Below are 22,173 nucleotides of genomic sequence, written 5' to 3' on the forward strand. Positions count from 1 at the left end.
CTTGTTCTTACTTGTTGCATTCTGCATAACTCGATCCTTCAGTGGGGCTTTGATGAGCACATGCCTGAGGAGGAAGAGGTCGAGCCTGACAATTTGAACTGTCATTTGATAGCAGTTAGGATGAGCTGTCATTTGTTTAACTAGCTGGCACTACATGTTCAGATTTTGTGTGGTAAGCTCACCACTAGTTAGAAGTGATGACAACACCTTATGCAGGTTGTAACCAAACACCAATGTCATATGTGCGCCTAATGCAATGCGGGCAACCAAACGTGGGGTCAAAAATGGTTATCTCATGCAACTAAGGTACATGCAGGCAACCAAACTATGTGCATCTGGGGTCTTTGTGCCTGCATCCCCTCAAACCGGCTCACTAGAGCCAGACTCGCCGGGCCAGGCTCGATTGGCAATGTAACCAAACACGCCCATAGTTCTTTTAGGGGTCCTTATGGTGGTATAGCTTTTTTTAGGGGCTTATGGGGTATAGCTGTACTCTCTCCTTGTGGCTACCAAAACATTAGCATCTCGGCCTCCCTGAAGCCCAAGAGCAAAACGAAATAGGCCCAGCGGTCCAGCCTGTTCACACGAGCCCATTCAGAACGCCGAACCGCAGAAACCCCACTCCTCCCACTCGCAACTCCACGCCGCGGCGGCGCTGCTCCACCACTCCCCCGCAAATCCCTCGACGGAAACCCCAATCCGGCGACGCGACGGCGGCCCGATGCCCCCCACGACGAGCCTCCTTCTGGCGCAGTGCGGCCGCCACTCGCCGCCGGCGCTGGTCGACGACGCCATGAGGGAGATCTTCCTGCGCGTCCCGGCGGACGACCCCAAGACCCTCGTCCGCGCCGCCGCCGTCTGCACGACCTGGAGCCGCATCCTCTCCGACGTCATCTTCACCCGCGAGTACCGCGCCTTCCACGGGGCGCCGCCCATGCTGGGCTTCCTCCACAACACGCACCACGAGAGGTCGTGGGGGAGAGGGAGGATCAAGCAGCACGAGGAGTACCTGGTCTCCAACTTCGTCTCCGCCGCGTCCTTCCGCCCGCCGGCCTGCCACGAGCGCCGCCACTGGCGCGTCCTCGACTCCCGCCACGGCCTCGTCCTCTTCCACACCCCCAAAAGGGACGAGGACTTCGTCGTGTGCGACCTCGTCACCTACGACCGGTGGAGGATCGACGCCGCCCCCGATTGCGCGGAAATCATCTGGAATCGTCAAGATGACGACGATGAGGAGGACGAGGAAGAGGTCGAGGGAGTAACCTGGAATGCTGCAGTGCTCTGCGCCAAGGATGGATGCGACCACCTCTACTGCCATGGCGGCCCTTTCCTTGTGGCCCTCGTCGGCTCCGACGAGGAACAGGAGCTCACCTTTGCATCCGTATACTCATCAAAGACTGATGAGTGGAGTGACATGATCTCCATTGAGGGGCCGAATGCCATCGAGATGACTGGGCAAATTGGCGTTGTTGGAAATAAGGTCTATTTCCAATGTGCATATACCCAAAGTATTGTGGAGTACAACATGGGTGAGGAAGAACTATCGCTGATTGGTCCAATATTTGAAGATGATAGAGAGGACATGCCGACCATTGACCTCATGGGGATGGAGGAGGGCATGCTGCTGTTCGCCACCGTGCTGGAGCCTAGACTCTACCTATGGTCAATGGAAGCTGGCTCCAATGGAGCTGCGCCATTGGCACGGCGCAGAGTCATTGAGCTCGAACCGTTGCTCCCTTCTGGTGCCCTCTTGGATGTGTTCGTGGTTGGTTTTGCAGAAGGTGTTGGTCTCATCTTCCTGAGTACAAAGGCTGGGTTGTACACAATTGAGCTCAACTCAGGCCGAAGCAAGGAGGTACATAGAGCGTCATCTTTCAAAAGAGTCATGCCCTACACAAGCTTCTACACTAGAGGTACGAAATATGCACATTTAGTCATGAACACTAAACATGCCATTCACTAGCTTTAACTACGTTGATAAGTACTCCCTCTGTAAAGAAATATAAGAGCATTTAGATCACTAAAGAAATGATCTAAACACTCTTATATTTCATTACGGAGGGAGCATGTAGAGATTTTCTTTCATTTTTCTACGTAAATAGATAGACATTTATGTGTAGAGTCCCAGTAGTTGTGCATTGCCAAGAGCAGTTTGCATACAGGTTATGTGATCAGAGCTTTGGTTGGTGTGTGTGGGTGTGTGTGTGTGTGTGTGTGCCACTAAACACTTACGCAAGGGAAGGAGAGGATTTCCTTGATGTGTGTCTCCGACATTGTAGTAGTACATATTGAATCATTCCGTTCTGTGGATGTTCTTGGTTCATTTGGACAGCTAGAGTTGAAGTTGTTAAGGGACAAAGTGTGCTCCTCTTGTGCTCATCAGATCATCTTATGAAGCTTTGTTTTCTTATGGTGCAGCTTGGGGGCGAATGCCGACCTCTGACTAAGCTTCCTGTTGGTGCTACTGCTACATCAGCATAATCAAATGGCGTCAAAACAATGGATCTGTTTGCTTTTGCTGCCCAGGAAGAATTTGTACCACTGAACTTCGGTGTCTTCTTTTGCTGGATGTGTTGGATTGTTCAGTCAGGGTGTATGTGCTTTTGTTCTGTTTGTGCTTGTGCCAAAACTCGAGTCAGCAGTCATTGTGTCCGTAACACCAGCAGGGTATTGATGTGTTTTGCCTAAGGAATTAAGGTAAGGAAGTAGAACATGATCAATTGTGACAGTAACTTATGAGTGTAGACTTAAAGTACCTAAATTTTAAGGAGACGGAGATATCTATGTACTAATAATCAGCTGGGCTATGTCGATCTTTGGAAGGTCATCTTATATTTCTGTATTGTGCAAGTGCTCGAAGGCAAGCCCATTTTTGTTTCGTGATATGTGGTTTCATAAATTTGATCAACATTGAGATGCGAGCAAGACTAGCGATTGTTTATTGGTGGAGAGCGACGGACAGCCTCCAATGACATTTCGACATAATTGAGAAACCAAAAATATCTCATTGAGTTACCGTGGAAAAATGAATCATTCCTCAACAAATCTTTTGTACCAGGACAATCAATTGGAGTGTGTGCGTAGGCACTGCATGTGTTAGAGTTAGAGATACGACAGGCAAGAAAACGAGGAAGATCGAATCAAACATAGGGGCCGCAAGATTTTTACATGGAAAACCCCTTCAATGCGAAAGGGGACGCCAACCATCGAAAATTCACTATATCAAGAAAGATTACAAATGCCGGGATATACAATTGATCAACTTATCCCGTGTAGTGGCTTACAAAGGATATATCCTACTGGGAGACTTCGACATGTACAGATTTGGTCACGAGAAATCAAGGGGACACAAGAACTGGGTTGTGATGGAAAGTTTTAATAATTGGATCCGGGACAATGCTATGGATGACATCGATGTCTCCAACCAACAGTTCACTTGGTCGGACAAGAGAAGGGAGGCAACTATGATTAAGCTTGACAGAGTACCTAGTTAATGCAGACTGTAACCTTGGTTTTCTCAACACGGCAGCTTCAGTTTTCACAACAAGTACTTCTTCTGACCACTCTTATAACTGTGGGCTTTAACAAGGACTCTGCCAAGAGCAATATGTTCAGATTCGAGAATCACCGATTACATATACAGGAAGCCACGGAGATCATTTCCAGCGGCCTGACCAGAGGTACTAGACACTTTGCTTCCTCATTGTCCCTGATCAGCTACAAACTGAGCAGAGTACACGCGGCTATCAGGCAGCGGGCAAAGAAGAGGCCCAGTCTCCAACTTCTTTTGGGAAACTGCAAGTATGTTATTTAATATCTGGATGCGATCGAGGAACGAAGGAGCTTAACATCTCTTGCGTTCTCTCTGAGAAAACATGCTACGACAAAAGCACAACAAATCATCATCTGACAAACTAGCGTCTGGAGAAGGCGTGCTAAAATCAGAAATTGTGTTCTAGGGGATGAAAATACAAGTTTCTTCCATGATGCTGCAAATTGCCATCACAGGAAAAAATTAGACCAGGATGCTTTTGAAATATGGTGTTAGATTCTATGATGATCAGCGTAAGCTGTCAATTGCCACGGATTTCTTCACAAATATTTTAGCACTCCCTCTGTTTCCCTTCCAACGCTCGATATTTCTCAGTTGTATGATCAATCTTCTTTAAGCATGTTGGAGGAGCCCTTCCCGTGGGGAGTGATAGTTTCGGTTATTCACGGATTACCAAACAATAGGAGCCCGGGACCGGACGATGGCTATACCAATGATTTTTTTAAGGCATTCAAACATCTCTTGAAGGATGATCTGATTTCTTTCAGGAATTTTATGCTCATAAGACAGAAATGCAAGGAAGCTCCTGTGGACACTAAGGAATTCAGACCAATCTCCCTAGTTGACAGTATTCCAAAACTGACGTCCAAAGTTCTTGCCTTACGTCTGCATAAAAAGATGCCGGATCTGGTGCACCCTTTACAGGAAGCCACATACAGTAGATCATTTCCAGCGACCTGACCAGAGGTACTACACACTTTGCTTCCTCATTGTCTCTGATCAGCTTCAAACTGAGCAGAGTACGTGCGGCTATCAGACAGTGGGCAAAGAAGAGGCCCAGTCTCCAACTTCTTTTGGAAAACTGCAAGTATGTTATTCAATATCTGGATGCGGTTGAGGAACGGAAGGAGCTTAACATCTCTTGAATTCTCTCTGAGAAAACATGCCACGATAAAAGCACGACAAATCATCATCTGGCAAACTAGCGCCTAGACACGGCGTGCTAAAATCAGAAATTGTGTTCTAGGGGATGAAAATACAAGTTTCTTCCATGCTGCTGCAAACTACCATCACTGAAAAATTAGATCAGGATGCCTTTGAAAGATGGTATTGAATTCCATGATGATCAGGATAAGCTGTCAATCACCATGGATTTCTTCACAAATATTTTTGGCACTCCCTTTTTTCCATTCCAACGCTTTATGTTTCTTAGTTGTATGATCAATCTTCTTTAAGCATGTTGGAGGAGCCCTTCTCGTGGGGAGAGATTTTTCGGTTATTAACGGATTACCAAGCAACAGGAGCCCGGGACCGGACAGTGATTTTTTGAAGGCATTCAAACATCTCTTGATGGATGATCTGATTTCTTTGAGGAATTTTATGCTCATAAGACAGAAATGCAAGAAATTAATACAACCAACATCGTTTTGTTGCCTAAGAAGGAAGCTGCTATGGACATTAAGAAATTCAGACCAATCTCCCTAGTTGACAGTATTCCAAAACTGACATCCAAAGTTCTTGTCTTACGTCTGCAGAAAAAGGTATCGGATCTGGTGCACCCTTTACAATCTGGTTTTCTACCTGGTAGATGCATCCTTTTCTAAAAAAAACCTGGTAGATGCATTGTAGAAATTTTTGTCCTTGCAGCTGAACTGGTGCAGCAAGCAAAGAAGAGGCGCATGCCCATGATCGTGTTGAATTAAAGGTTTTCAGAAAGCTTTCAATAGTGTTAGTTGGAATGCTCTACTCATCATCTTACCTACAAGGGGCTTTGATCAGAGATGGATCAAAAAATTGTTGGTATCCAGTTCCTCAAGGGTCATGATTAATGGCAAGTGAAAGTGCAACTATCCCAGGATGGTTTTGGTAATTCCTAACAACATATAGCTCATTGACTAATGCTCGTTCAAGATGTCATTTCAGAAAGTTCAATGATTGGCATGTCATGAACTAGGAATGTGGACCCCTCAAAATGCTAAGGACACATATTGGCTCAAGCTCAAGACTCTACCTTTTTCATTTTAGTGATCCAAGATCATATTGAGTCCATAGGAAAAACCAATACTATTAAAAGGGGATGAGGTGTTGCTTAATGGCTTGCTTGCTCAAAATGCTTAGTGATATGCTCCAAAAGCCCTCAACCACTTTCTCATATCCACATATGTCCCAAACCAAAAGTCAAACTCGGCCCCACCAATTTGATCTATCCGGCGCCACCGAGTTCATTTGACATAGCCATAGCCAGAAACCCTAATTAGTTCGGTCTCACCGAGATGGGATTGCAAACTCTCTGTTTCCCTTCGTAACGTTTCGGTCTAACCGAGATGAGCGGTCGGTCCCACCGAGTTTGCAAACTAGTAGAAAAAGGGGCTTTCGTTCGGGCCTGGCCAGCCCATTAGTCCCGGTTCTGCCACGAACCGGGACCAATGGAGGCATTTGTCCCGGTTCGAGAGCCCAGGGGGCCGGCCGGGGCCTCGTGGGCATTGGTCCCGGTTCGTCTGGCCCATTTGTCCAGGTTCTTGGCACGAACCGGGACCAATGGGCCTTGCTCCTGGCCCACAACCATTGGTCCCGGTTCGTGGTAGGAACCGGGACAGAAGGAAGGCCTTTAGTCCCGGTTCCATCCACGAACCGGGACAAATGAGTTGCCTATATATATACCCCATCGCCGGCGAGCAGAGCACTCCATAGTGCTCTGTTTTTTGCTGGCCGGCGAGGGGGAGGGCATTGGGTGCTCTAGCTCACCTCCTATGCACATGAGGTGTTCGATGAAATGCCCGAGCCACACTAGTTAAGCTTTCTCCTCTCGAAGCTCGACCTCCGAGCTCCATTTTCCCTGATATTTGTCTAGGTTTATATTAGCGGTCCATCACGCCCCGTCCCGGTCTTCACCGCCGTCGATCACCGGCGCCGATCTCGTCGCCGGGACCACCGTGGTGAGCCTCTTGTTCTTATCTTCTTTCTGGAAAAAAATCTTACTTTACATAGATACTTGTCTAATTTTCTTACTTTTGACACATATAATTATATATAATGCACGCAGATGAACCGGCAATGGATGTACGGTGACAGACACACCTCCGAGTACATTAAGGGTGTGCATAATTTTCTCGAAGTGGCTGAGGCAAACAAGCAGAATGGTTTTATGTGCTGTCCATGCCCTAGCTGTGGGAATACGAGGTCTTACTCTGACTCGAAAACCCTTCACACCCACCTGCTTTATAAGGGTTTCATGCCACACTATAATGTTTGGACAAGCACGGAGAAATAGGGGTTATGATGGAAGACAGCGAAGAAGAAGAGGACGATGACAACTATGTGCCCCCTGAATACGGTGATGCTGCAACGGGGGAAGCTACTGAAGATCAAGAGGAACCAGACGATGTGCCCGATGATGATGATCTCCGCCGGGTCATTGTCGATGCAAGGACGCAATGCGAAAGTGAAAAGGAGAAGCTGAAGTTCGATCGCATGTTAGAGGATCACAAAAAAGGGTTGTACCCCAATTGCGAAGATGGCAACACAAAGCTCGGTACCGTACTGGAATTGCTGCAGTGGAAGGCAGAGAATGCTGTGCCTGACAAAGGATTTGAGAAGCTACTGAAAATATTGAAGAAGAAGCTTCCAAAGGATAACGAATTGCCCGACAGTACGTACGTAGCAAAGAAGGTCGTATGCCCTCTAGGATTGGAGGTGGAGAAGATACATGCATGCCCTAATGACTGCATCCTCTACCGCGGTGCGTACAAGGATTTGAACGCATGCCCGGTATGCGGTGCATTGCGGTATAAGATCAGACGAGATGACCCTGGTGATGTTGACGGCGAGCCCCGCAGGAAGAGGGTTCCTGCGAAGGTGATGTGGTATGCTCCTATAATACCACGGTTGAAACGACTGTTCAGAAACAAAGAGCATGCCAAGTTGATGCGATGGCACAGTGAGGACCGTAAGAAAGACGGGAAGTTGAGAGCACCCGCTGACGGGTCGCAGTGGAGAAGAATCGAGAGAAAGTACTGGGCTGAGTTTGCAAGTGACCCAAGGAACGTATGGTTTGCTTTAAGCGCGGATGGCATTAATCCTTTCGGGGAGCAGAGCAGCAATCACATCACCTGGCCCGTGACTCTATGTATGTATAACCTTCCTCCTTGGATGTGCATGAAGCGGAAGTTCATTATGATGCCAATTCTCATCCAAGGCCCTAAGCAACCCGGCAACGACATTGATGTGTACCTAAGGCCATTAGTTGAAGAACTTTTACAGCTGTGGAATGGAAACGGTGTACGTGCGTGGGATGAGCACAAACAGGAGGAATTTAACCTGCATGCGTTGCTGTTTGTAACCATCAACGATTGGCCCGCTCTCAGTAACCTTTCAGGACAGACAAACAAGGGATACCACGCATGCACGCACTGTTTAGCTGACACCGAAAGTATATACCTGGACAGATGCAGGAAGAATGTGTACCTGGGCCATCGTCGATTTCTCCCGACCAACCATCAATGTCGAAAGAAAGGCAAGCATTTCAAAGGCGAGGCAGATCACCGGAAGAAGCCCGCCATGCGTACCGGTGATCACGTACTTGCTATGGTCTCTGATTTACACGTAATCTTTGGAAAGGGTCCCGGCGGACTAGCTGTTACGAATGACGCTGAGGGACACGCACCCATGTGGAAGAAGAAATCTATATTTTGGGACCTACCGTACTGGAAAGACCTAGAGGTACGCTCTTCAATCGACGTGATGCACGTGACGAAGAACCTTTGCGTGAACCTGTTAGGCTTCTTGGGCGTGTATGGGAAGACAAAAGATACACCTGAGGCACGGGAGGACCTGCAACGTTTGCACGAAAAAGACGGCATGCCTCCAAAGCAGTATGAAGGTCCTGCCAGCTACGCTCTTACCAAAGAAGAGAAGGAAATCTTTTTTGAATGCCTGCTCAGTATGAAGGTCCCGACTGGCTTCTCGTCGAATATAAAGGGAATAATAAATATTCCAGAGTAAAAGAACCTAAAGTCTCATGACTGCCACGTGATTATGATGCAACTGCTTCCGGTTGCATTGAGGGGGCTTCTACCGGAAAACGTCCGATTAGCCATTGTGAAGCTATGTGCATTCCTCAATGCAATCTCTCAGAAGGTGATCGATCCAGAAATCATACCAAGGCTAAGGAGTGATGTGGTGCAATGTCTTGTCAGTTTCGAGCTGGTGTTCCCACCATCCTTCTTCAATATCATGACGCACGTCCTAGTTCATCTAGTCGACGAGATTGTCATTCTGGGCCCCGTATTTCTACACAATATGTTCCCCTTTGAGAGGTTCATGGGAGTCCTAAAGAAATATGTCCGTAACCGTGCTAGGCCAGAAGGAAGCATCTCCATGGGCCATCAAACAGAGGATGTCATTGGGTTTTGTGTTGACTTCATTCCTGGCCTTAAGAAGATAGGTCTCCCTAAATCGCGGTATGACGGGAGACTGACTGGAAAAGGCACGCTAGGAGCGGACTCAATAATATGCAGGGACGGGCATTCTTGGTCTCAAGCACACTACACAGTTCTACAGAACTCTACCTTGGTGACCCCGTATGTCGATGAACACAAGAACAGTCTGCGCTCCAAACACCCGGAGCAGTGTGACGACTGGATTACATGTGAACACATCAGGACTTTCAGCAGTTGGTTGGAAACACGTCTCAGAGGTGACAACACTGTTTGTGATGAGCTGTACTCGTTGTCCAGGGGACCATCTTCGACTGTATTGACTTACAAAGGATACGAGATAAATGGGAATACATTTTACACGATCGCCCAAGATCAAAAGAGCACCAACCAAAACAGCGGTGTCCGCTTTGATGCAGCAACCGAGAGGGGAAAGGACACATATTATGGTTACATAGTGGACATATGGGAACTTGACTACGGACATGATTTTAAGGTCCCTTTGTTTAAGTGCAAATGGGTCAATCTGTCAGGAGGCGGGGTACAGGTAGACCCACAGTACGGAATGACAACAGTGGATCTGAACAATCTTGGGTACACTGACGAACCGTTCGTCCTAGCCAATGATGTGGCACAGGTTATCTATGTGAAGGACATGTCTACCAAACCGAGAAAAAGAAAAGATAAGGAAGCGAATACATCATACGATGAGCCAAAGCGCCACATAGTTCTTTCAGGAAAAAGGGACATCGTGGGAGTGGAGGGCAAGACAGACATGTCTGAAGATTATGAAAAGTTTCATGAAATTCCTCCCTTCAAAGTCAAGGCTGACCCAAGCATCCTGATAAATGATGAAGATTATCCATGGTTACGGCGCAATAAGCAAAGCACACAAGCGAAAAAAAGTGAAGACTTTCTCTCCACAACTATTATGATGATACCATGCCAACTTTCAACCTTTTCGTAGTTCATTTGAAATGCCTGTTGTAACAGACGAGTTTCCGTATGAAATCCTGATACTTCGAAACAGATTGTCCGTTTTGTACACGAAGTGCATCCAGTTTTTTCCGTAACCCTCTCAACTTTCTTGCACATGCTATGTGGGTGAAATGATGATACCATGCCAACTTTCAACATTTTCAGAGTTCATTTGTAGTGCTTTTCAATTTCAGGGTCTTATAGCTCAAAATAATCAGTAAATACATGGAAAATAACAAATGAAGTCAGAAAGGGTTGAAAATTGATGATGTGGCTTTGAATGGTGCATTTTGAACACAGAAAAACTATGGAGTTCAAATAAGTTCTAAAAAATGAAATCCCTTTGTAACAGACGAGTTTCTGTATGAAACCCTGATACTTCGAAAGAGATTGTCCGTTTTGTACACAAAGTGCATCCAGTTTTTGCCGTAACCCTCTCTACTTTCTTGCACATGCTATGTGGGTGAAATGATGATACCATGCCAACTTTCAACCTTTTGAGAGTTCATTTGTAGTGCTTTTCAATTTCAGGGTCTTATAGCTCAAAATAATCAGTAAATGCATGGAAAATAACAATTATCATAAAATAAAATAAAATAAATAAGTAATTAGAAACAGAATAAAATAAACTTTAATAAAATATATAAGTAGAAACAAATAAATAAATAAAATAAACTTTAATAACATAAATAAAATTTATGAAACTAAAATTATCAATGTATTTTCTGTTCAAAACGTTATAAGCAACCTCTAGTATTATTGAAACTAAAATTATATAAAATTGATGCAACTAAAATTATCAAAGTTTTTTCTGTTCAAAATCATTAAAAGCAAAAAGAATTTTCATAAAGAACTTTTTTTGTTAGAAACTTTAATAGCAAAAAGAATTATCATAAAATAAAATAAATAAGTAATTAGAAACAAAATAAAATAAAATAAATAAGTATTTTGTTGTAAGTAGAAATAAAATAAAATAAATAAAAGCAAAAAAGAAAAGAAATAAACTGGGAAAAATAAAAAAATGCCACCTACTGGGCCATCACGGCCTGAATACGACTAGAAACACATCCATGGGCCAGGATTCAGGCCCGCAGAAGGCCCAGCAGGATCACATGCATAGCAGTGCGAGATTAGGCCCAGAGGCCTGCAATTCAGAGGAGTTCAATGGAGATGGAGGGGCAGGGCTTATAAACAGGTCCTGCCGCTCCTCGGCTAGCGAGGTGGGACTAAACATCCCACCGCATCGTGGCTTTGGCAGGCGCAGGCCTTTGGTCCCGGTTGGTAGCACCAACCGCGACTAACGGGGGGCATTGGTCCCGGTTGGCGCCACGAACCGGTACCAAAGCCCCCCATCAGTCCCGGTTGGTGCCACCAACCGGGACCAAAGGCCTCTGCTGGCACCAACCGGGACTAAAGGGGGGCTTTGGTCCCGGTTGTTGCCACGAACCGGGACTAAAGCCTTTCCTATATAAGCCAGCACTTAGCATTTTTTTAGATTTCATCGCCAGTTGCCGCCCGACGACGCCGACCTCATCGATGCCGCCAGGCTGCCCCGCCGCCGTCTTCGTCGCCCGTGCCCCCGAGCCCACGCCGACGCCGTTCGCCGCCCCCGAGCCCACGCCGTCGCCCTCCGCCGCCCCCGAGCGCGCCCGGCCGCGCCCCTGCGCCATGACCCGCCCCCACCGTCGTCGTCGTCGCCGGCCACGCCCCTGCCCCGGCCCGCGCCACCCACCATGGCCGTCGCCGACGCCCTCGCCGCCCCCGCCGTCGCCCTCGCCGGCCGCCCCCGATGTGAGCCGCCGCCACGGCTCTGTTTTTCAGTGTTTTTTATATAATGTGTATTATTTTTTTGTTCATTGCATTTTTTTCATATATATATATAATGTATATATGTATGTGGTAGCTATATGATGAATGGACGTGGCTATGTATGTATGAATATAATGTTCATAGCATTTTTTTTTATATATGTTTTTTCATATATGTATTAATTTTTTATTTAGGTTATTGTTAGTAGATATCAATTTTAGGGTTAGTGCATTTTAGGCTAGTGTAGAGGAAAAAGTAAAATTAAGTGCTTAGTAGTTGAACTAGTTGATTTAATAAAACTACTTAATTTTACTATATATAGAAGTAGTTTATTTTTAGTAAGTACTACTTTATTTTATTTATAGTAAGTGCTTAGTAGTTGAACTAGTTGATTTAATAAAACTACTTTATTTTACTATATATAGAAGTAGTTTATTTTTAGCAAGAAAATTAATAGAACTAGTTTATTTTTTTAGTTCAAGCAATTATTCCCGCATCGACGTCGACAATGCCTATCCCACATCCTCGTCGTCGACTCGGCGGAGGAGGCCGGCTTGATCAGAGGGGCCATGTCCGGGACTGGGCTCCGCCGGGCTGGTATTGGGAGGTGGTACTTTCCGGGGGGCGTAGGTTGGTGAGGAGCCAACCCGTCGTTGACCCGATCCTTGTTTGGTGGCGGTCGCGTGGGCCAGTGATGGTACCTAGGCTTCCGGACACCGCGGAGGTGGTACGTCACCGTGTCAGCGAGGAGGACGAGCACGTCCGTCGCTACATGGTTGCGTTGGAGGGCAGGTTCGACAATACCTGGCAGGTTCTTCAGGGATTTCATTGGAGCTATGATCCTGTGATGGTTCCTTCCCTTTGTGTGTCCACCGCCCGCGCCGATACCCGTCGGGCGCTACGGTTCTAGCTGTACTAGCGATGCTATATGTATGATAGTATTCGAGGTGTATCAGTGATAATATTCGACGATGTATGGACGCAAGAGATGATACAGTTTTGCTTATAATTAAATGCATGCTAATTTGAATACTACTTTATTTTACGATTTGGTTTTGCTTATTGAATGCTCAAATTGGAAAACTACTCCTACTTTGAATGCTAAAATTGCATAGCACTATGCAAGGCGTATGCATATGATTAGTTGATAGCTTATAGGGTTTTTGTTGTCACAGAAATCTAGGAGCCCCCCTCCATCATCCCCGCCGTTGTCCCCGTCACCGACCCCCTCCGACCTCAAGGTGAGACCAGCCAAATCCTTTTTTAGAAAGATAATTAAATGATATTTCAGGTTGACTTTAAGTCTGTCGAGTCTCCACCATATATGAGAAGACGAAGAATCCCGACTGTTGTCGTGGGGTAGCTTCTCCTTCGTTCCCGTGTGCTAGACAATTTGGTGTAATGCACTCAGGAACGAAAAGAGGAGCTACCATCACCGACGGTCACAAATGTCAGAGAGGAATCAGTGAGGGAGAGTTCCACCATATATATATATGAGAGGACGAAGAATCCCGACTGTTGTCGTGGGGTCGCTTCTCCTTCGTTCCCGTGTGCTAGACATTTTGGTGTAATGCACTCGGGGACGAATGGAGGAGCGACCATCACCAACGGTCGAATGTATACACCACGTGAGCTGAGAGTTTTCAATAAAAGACTTGACAAACCGATAGTCAACCTGTGATGAATAATAATGATCTAATTTAGTTTTTGTAGTACATATATTTAATTGTACAAGTTTAATCTTTGAATTATGAACGTAGGAAATGTCGTCATCGGATGACGAAAGTCTCCTGAGGGAGTGTGGCTGGTGCCACGACGATTGAGGTCTGTGCGACAGGCCTCACCTGGACGATGATCGGCGCTTCAGCATTAAGCTGGAGGAGACCTTCGATGTTCAAACGGTACGCAACGACGACAAGTGTTTTTTTCGTAATTAAGCATGACTTCAACTATTTCAACGTGTAATTTTCATCTTTTACAATTCGAGTATAGCTTATCCCATGCCATGCAAGACGCTATATCTTGGAGAGGATGGATTTTGAAGACCATGAAAATTTTGAAATGAAGAAAATTCACCTAAGGACCCATCATGATGTGGATTTTGAAGTAAATCTGTATAATGCTGAGAGCGTAACCCATTTTGGTTGCAAAAATTGGGAAGCATTTTGCAAGATGTATGGTTTTGATGAGGGTATGCTTGTCACCATGGATCTTGGTGATCCTGACATCGACCAAGGCAATATGGACATTTGGGTCCTTGTTAATACGCCTCTAGTTCTACCGCTATGTGAGTTTCTCAAACATAGTTAATTATTAACTAATTCATATTGTTTATTTCAAAATATTTGACAGCTTATTTCCATTGACAGCTTATTTTGATTGTTCAAACAATGTGCGGAACATGGTAAACAAAACCTACTACACCGATGGCTCCGAGTTAACTTATCAGGAGAAAAATCATCTGATCGGATTTTGTACTGATCTTGAGAATTACAATATCTACAATCAAACTCCTCAACATTATGGTCAATACGTGCCACTAGTGCACGTGTTGAACTACGGTAACTACCATGGAGATACCCTGGTAAGATTTTTTACTATTACGACATCCGTGCATCTTTTGCATACTTCTAAAACTAGTACATCATTGCTAACTATGAAGTTATTACTATGTTTTTCAACAGAGAACCCCAGAGGATTGTGTGCCTCATTTGATGTATCAGAATGGCAGCCTTCATGTTTTGAACATATATCCAGGTCATCCTACGAATCTCAACTGTCCATACCGGATTTCTAAAAGAAGTGGAGACATTCTAATCAGAGAATGGAAAAAATGTATGGACAGTCGTAAGGAGGTTCTTGGAAGCAAAAGGAAGCGCCGCGCAAGAATTGGAGACAGGATGATCTCCATTCTCCATAATGGAGAGTTAGGGTCTATATTGTTTTATGCTATTTTACCTTAAATAGGGTATTTAGGTCCTGCCTAATACTGATGATCATGTGCTAAAAACAATTAAGTAGGTTTGGTTCGATGACTATCGGGATGATGATCGTATGACTTGTTATTAATAACGAGTAGAAGTTGTATGATGATGATTAGTAGGACTTGTTATTATGATGATGCATGATGCGAGCATGAAGAGTTATTATATATCTGTGGGTGAAATGAACATGGATTTGATTGAAGTGAAGCCAGCATGCATGTGGTGCATGTCGATAGTAGTACAATCCAAACTTGATCAAGTTAGGATTAGTATTACTTTCGACATGCACCACATGTTGCCTCACTTCAATCTAAGTCATGTTTAGAAATAGCAGTATAGCAGTAGCACGGAGATAAGAGAGGACACATATCTCTATTAGCTACCTATAACAACCTAAACTAACCCCCAAAACCCCTAAACCACCTCCTTTAAAAAACCCAGCCCTTGAAATGCTGACACGTGGAAGCTTATTGGTCCTGGTTGGTGCTACCAAATGGGACCAAAGGCCCTCCTGCCTGGGCTCGCCGGAGCGGCCACGTTGAGGCCCATCTGTCCCGGTTTGTATAAGAACCGGGACTAAAGGCCTAGGGCATTAGTAACGACACTTTAGTCCCGGTTCCCCAACCGGGACAGATGGGCCTTATGAACCAGGACAAATGGCCCTTTTTCTACTAGTGAATGCAAACTCTCTGTTTCCCTTTCGTAACGTTTCGGTCTCACCGAAATGAGCGAATCGGTCCCACCGAGATAGCCAGACCAACTCTCTGTTTGCCTATTACAGAAATCCATCTCACCGAGTTTATGTGATCGGTCTCACCGAGATTACGTTATGCCCTAACCCTAATGAAATCGGTCCCACCGAGTTGACATGTCGGTCCCACCGAAAATCCTAACGTTCACATTTTGAACTAAATCGGTCTGACCGAGTTTCACTATTCGGTCTCACTGAGTTTGGTGAATTATGTGTGACGGTTAGATTTTGTGTGGAGGCTATATATACCCCTCCACCCACTCTTCATGCGTGGAGAGAGCCATCGGAACATGCCTACACTTCTACCATTCATTTTCTGAGAGAGAACCACCTACTCATGTGTTGAGACCTGATGACCCACAAGTATAGGGGATCTATCGTAGTCCTTTCGATAAGTAAGAGTGTCGAACCCAACGAGGAGCAGAAGGAAATGATAAGCGGTTTTCAGTAAGGTATTCTCTGCAAGCACTGAAATTATAGGTAACAGATAGTTTTGTGATAAGATAATTGGTAACGAGCAACAAGTAACAAAAGTAAATAAAGTGCAGCAAGGTGGCTCAATCCTTTTTGTAGCAAAGGACAAGCCTGGACAAACTCTTATATAGAGAAAAGCGCTCCCGAGGACACATGGGAATTATCGTCAAGCTAGTTTTCATCACGTTCATATGATTCGCGTTCGATACTTTGATAATTTGATATGTGGGTGGACCGGTGCTTGGGTGCTGTCCTTACTTGGACAAGCATCCCACTTATGATTAACCTCTATTGCAAGCATCCGCAACTACAACAAAAGTATTAAGGTAAACCTAACCATAGCATGAAACATGTGGATCCAAATCAGCCCCTTACGAAGCAACGCATAAACTAGGGTTTAAGCTTCTGTCACTCTAGCAACCCATCATCTACTTATTACTTCCCAATGCCTTCCTCTAGGCCCAAATAATGGTGAAGTGTTATGTAGTCGACGTTCACATAACGCCACTAGAGGATAGACAGCATACACCTCATCAAAATATCGAACGAATACCAAATTCACATGACTACTAATAGCAAGACTTCTCCCATGTCCTCAGGAACAAACGTAACTACTCACAAAGCATATTCATGTTCATAATCAGAGGGGTATTAATATGCATATAGGATCTGAACATATGATCTTCCACCAAATAAACCAACTAGCATCAACTACAAGGAGTAATCAACACTACTAGCAACCTACATGTACCAATCCCAGACTTGGAGACAAGAATTGGATACAAGAGATGAACTAGGGTTTGAGAGGAGATGGTGCTGGTGAAGATGTTGATGGAGATTGCCCTCTCCCGATGAGAGGAGCGTTGGTGATGACGATGGCGATGATTTCCCCCTCCCGGAGGGAAGTGTCCCCGGCAGAACAGCTCTGCCGGAGCCCTAGATTGGTTCCGCCTCGTGGCGGTGGAGTCTCGTCCCGAAAGCTTGCTTATGATTTTTCTTCGAACAAAAGACTTCATATACCAGAAGATGGGCACCGGAGGGCCAATAGGGGGCCCACGAGGCAGGGGGGTGCGCCCCCACCCTCGTGGCTAGGTGGGGGGCCCCCTGACGTACTTCTTCCGCTCAATATTTTTTATTATTTCCAAAAATAACTTTCGTGGAGTTTCAGGACTTTTGGATTGTGCAGAATAGGTCTCTAATATTTGCTCCTTTTCCAGCCCAGAATTCCAGCTGCCGGCATTCTCCCTCCTTATGTAAACCTTGTAAAATAAGAGAGAATAGGCATAAGTATTGTGACATAATGTGTAGTAACAGCCCATAATGCAATAAATATCGATATAAAAGCATGATGCAAAATGGACGTATCAACTCCCCCAAGCTTAGACCTCGCTTGTCCTCAAGCGAAAGCCGATAACGATAAATATGTCCACATGTTTAGAGGTAGAGGTGTCGATAAAATAAAATACGGACATGGGGGCATCATGATTATTCTCATAACAACAACATACATGGATATTGTCATATGATTTCTTATGCTCAAGTAATAATCTATTCACAATGCAAAGTATGAATCAGAAACTTTATTGAGAACCAACAAACTATAATCTCAGTCATTGAAGCAATTGCAATTTATCATAACATCAGAAAGGGTCTATGTGAGAGCTTCTAGCAAGTCCACATACTCAACTATCATTTAGTCTTTCATAATTGCTAACACTCACGCAATACTTGTGGTTACGGAGTTTTAATCGGACACAGAGAAAGATAGGGGCTTATAGTTTCGCCTCCCAACCTTTTACCTCAAGGGTAATGTCAACAATAATAACTCATGCTACCCTACATCCAATTAGGTATATATATCAGGATCTTTCCAACACCCTGTGCTTGCCAAAGGATAAAATGTAAAATGGAAAGGTGAAGATCACCATGACTCTTGCATAAGGGAGAAGATAATAATAAAAGATAGGCCCTTCGCAGAGGGAAGCAGAGGTTGCCATGCGCTTTCAGGGTTGGATGCACAAAATCTTAATGCGAAAGAACGTCACTTTATATTGCCAATTGTGATATGAACCTTTATTATGTAGTCCGTCGCTTTTATTTCTTCCACATCACAAGATCGTATAAAGCTTATTTCCTCCACACCAATCAATCATACATATTTAGAGAGCAATTTTTATTGCTTGCACCGATGACAACTTACTTGAAGGATCTTACTCAATCCATAGGTAGATATGGTGGACTCTCATGCAAAACTGGTTCAAGGGTTTTTGGAAGCACAAGTAGTATCTCTACTTGCTGCAAGGAATTTGGCTAGCATGAGGGGGAAAGGCAAGCTCAACATGTTGGATGATCCATGAAAATATACTTTATCTCAGATATAAGAAAACATAACCCATTAAGTTGTCTTCCTTGTCCAACATCAACTCTTTAGCATGTCATATTTTAATGAGTGATCCCAATCATAAAGGATGTCGATGATAATATATTCATATGTGAAACCTCTCTTTCTTTATTACTTCCTATTAATTGCAACGATGACCAAAGCTATGTTTATCAACTCTCAACAATTTTTAATCATCATACTCTTTCTATGTGAAGTCATTACTCTCAATAAGAACAATATGATATTTTTATTCCTTTCTATTCTTTTCTCTTTTCTTTTATCCTGTCACATCCCTAGTTCTAGTATGACCTAGACTAGCTAGTCATGTGTGCATCATGTCTAAATTCCATTTAAATTTGAAGTGGGGATTTGTGAAACCCTCAGAATCATTTCTGGAAATGACCCAGATAAAAATTGCTCCAAAAGGGTCCAAGAAAATGTTCATGTTGCTCTCTGAAAATATTGGATAGTTCTGGTATGACCTAGACTAGCTAGTTGTCACGACCGGTTTTCCAATAAAAATATTTATTGAGAAAACGATCCCTTTTACGGACCAGCAGAGAAGAATCCTTCTCACTGGTAGACAATATCTTGATCACAGAAGAGAAAACCAGGAGTACTAAATATAATACAAGGTTGAGCGGAGACTGCTCAACAATTTATTACAAGCTCGCCAATAATACATAAAGGCGGATAGGGTGGCATACTACTGACTCGCAAAGAAACAACGGTGGTGGATATATCACAGTGAAGTGGGTGACATGACTCCTGAATCTAACAACTCTTCGAGCGTCGGAGTGAGGCTCGAGGATACTTATTGTGGGTGGCGGAAGCGTATATAATACAAGTGACCAATATCCAGGATCGCACGGGACTGACTGGGATTCCTCTAGGCGTCGGACTCACTATCAAACTCTTCATCCATGAGATCGCCTTCGTCAACATCTGGCCAAATCAACAAGCCAGGTGAGTACTATGAAAGTACTCGCAAGACAGTTCGGACATAAGATATAACAAATGTAAACATGATGCATATGAACAGATTAACAAGCGCACTCAGACAATGAGATAGCAATGCATGGGAAAATAAAAGGGAAGTCGGGCGGTAGTCCTCCCGAAATCCCAAAGTAATACTGAGGGCCAATCGAGTGTCTGAATGACTCCTCGAAAGGATAGAAAAGAAATAACAATGCCGCAGTCGGGCGTCAAGGCGACACCACATAAAGGGCTTATAATAGAATATAAATGACAGTGCGTGCCACAGGCGGACGTCTGAGCGACATCACATAAAGGGCTTATATCAAAAGTAAATAACAAGAGTGCCACAGTCGGACGTCTGAGCGACATCACATAAAGGGCTTATATCAAAAGTAAATAACAAGAGTGCCACAGTCGGACGTCTGAGCGACATCACATAAAGGGCTTATATCAAAAGTAAATAACGAGCGTGCCATAGTCGGACGTCTGAGCGACATCACATAAAGGGCTTATATCAAAAGTAAATAACGAGCGTGCCACAGTCGGACGTCTGAGCGACATCACATAAAGGGCTTATATTTCACATCTTAATAATTTAGCAGCTCATGAATTTAATATCACAACAAGGAAATATTCAGATACGTAATAAAAATAAAGGTTAGTCCATCCACAGGAATAACAATTCAAACGAGTATACCACTCAAGCTTGTTCACCGGGGATTTACCACGATGATTGACATAGATATGGATATACTGGCCATGGTCCTTGACCATGGACACGATGGCTCGGAAGGATTTGACTCTGCAGAGTTTGTACTTTAACCACAGCCAACGGATTTCAGTAGTCACGGGGACTAGTTCCGTTTACGGTGTTTTGGAAGAAACACATCTAACCAGTACACACCCATTCAACATTCTGATGCCAGGAATCACCCTTGGCAGCGTTCAAGAAAAACTTTGAGACGGGGAGGCTACAACCTCGCGTAGCATGGGATCAAATTTATATACACGCGCTCTAAGGGGTGCCCCCCTCTCGGTCCCAACCGGAAACACCCATGCCCCCTGACCGGATGACTGGCTTTAATCCAGGGCCATGGAACCCTCATCCCGGCCCCTCTATTTGGTGTGTACAAGGAAAGAGGTTAACAACTTACTAAACCGTATTCTTTGCAGAAAACATGTGGCAGCACGAAAGGGAAGGAACGGTAACGTGGCTCAGTCCACGTTAACGTCGGAGTTTATCGGATGACGTAAGACTGGCATGCTACAACAATACCATCTTACTACCTTTCATGTCACCACATGATCAGGTCATCTCTCATCAAAGATCACGGTAACTTCGGAACACACGGATAGTTGCCTTGCATGCAACGAGATACTCACCGATGCTCATATGCCATGCACAACCATTCAAGCAAACATGCAAAACACCTATCATATCAAAGGTTCAAACATGCTTGCCTGGTTCGGAGAAGTCGGAGTCTAGCTCGGCGAAGTTCGCGGCTCCGTCACCTCCTCCGGAACCTACGGTATAGCGAAAACGTACACTAACGTGAAAATCATCGCGTGCATAAAATTGTTCCAAATTTTTCCAAATAAATACTATAAAAAACTAGACAAAAATATAAGACTGACAGAAAAAGAATCAATCAAAAATCATCTTTTATTAAAAGATATAAGGGTTTTAGTCCAGGGACTAATCTGTGATGAAACAGAAAAGATCCAGGGACTTAACTGAGAAAACAGAAAACGGTTCGGAAAGAAATGCGCCAGCCCAAAGAGAAAACGCATTTTGCCCGAAGGCGCCACAGAAAACGGTTCGAGAGGGGAAACAGAAGAGAGGCTGACGGGGGGGGGTCCCACACGTCAGGTTTAAAACTTCGCCGGCGCCCGAAGGCTGCGGTGGTCGCCGGCGTTGAACCACGGCGAGGCAGGGAGATCGGAGGGTACCAAGAGGTTCAGTGTGTTCTTCCGCGTCGGTGGGTGGTGGACTTGGCCGTCGGAGAGCACCACGTCGACGGCGACACTTTCTCCGGCGGACGGTGGTTCGGGCGATGGTGGAGAACTCCGGTGGGTGCTGCAAACTCCAAATTGAAGCGCGGGTCAGCAGAGTGGATGCACTAGAAAGCTACTGGCAAGAGCTGAGGGGTAGGGGTGCACGCACGGGAGCGAATCGAGCTGGGTCCCGTGGCGGGTCGAGGCGGCCGGAGTTGGGGAAGAAGGCTCCCTCGGGGCTCTTCCAGTGGCTTGGCGTGGTATTGGTGGAGTGTCAGAGGTGGTGTGGGTTCGAGTTCGAGCTCGGGGCCTCTATTTATAGGCGATCCGAGGGGGTGGCCGTGAACGGGATTTCTCCGGCGAGCGATTACGGCGAGGCAGAGGTTGGGCAGGGGGTTTAGGGGGCTAGGCACCATCAGGGAAGATCACTGGTGCCGTTCCACCGCTAAACCTCGGTCGGGCAAGGCGTAATGCGCCGATCCTCGACGGGGCGGCCGTACGGGCACGGCGGCGGCAGAGAGCGCGCTCCGTGCCTAGCAGTTCACGATGAAGGATGGCAGCGTGCACGGGTGAGTGGATGGCCACGCGGCGGCCTCGGGTGGCTTGGGCTGCGC

General features: G+C 45.3%; 1 protein-coding gene across 1 annotated transcript; it reads left to right on the plus strand.

The window, feature by feature from the left end:
- Positions 1-578: 578 nt before the first annotated feature.
- On the plus strand, positions 579-2,838 carry LOC123098571 (uncharacterized). Its single transcript, XM_044520607.1, has 2 exons — positions 579-1,913; positions 2,419-2,838. The coding sequence occupies exons 1-2, from the start codon at positions 722-724 to the stop codon at positions 2,445-2,447; spliced, it is 1,221 nt and encodes a 406-aa protein (XP_044376542.1). The 5' UTR covers positions 579-721; the 3' UTR covers positions 2,448-2,838.
- Positions 2,839-22,173: the final 19,335 nt, after the last annotated feature.

The sequence above is a fragment of the Triticum aestivum genome, chromosome 4D (assembly GCF_018294505.1).
Source record: "Triticum aestivum cultivar Chinese Spring chromosome 4D, IWGSC CS RefSeq v2.1, whole genome shotgun sequence".
NCBI lineage: Eukaryota > Viridiplantae > Streptophyta > Magnoliopsida > Poales > Poaceae > Triticum > Triticum aestivum.

Coding starts and splice junctions, on each gene's coding strand:
- LOC123098571 (XM_044520607.1), top strand. CDS start 722: ATGCCCCCCACGACGAGCCTCCTTCTGGCGCAGTGCGGCCGCCACTCG. Junction 1,914..2,418: donor CACAAGCTTCTACACTAGAG/GTACGAAATATG, acceptor CTTATGGTGCAG/CTTGGGGGCGAATGCCGACC.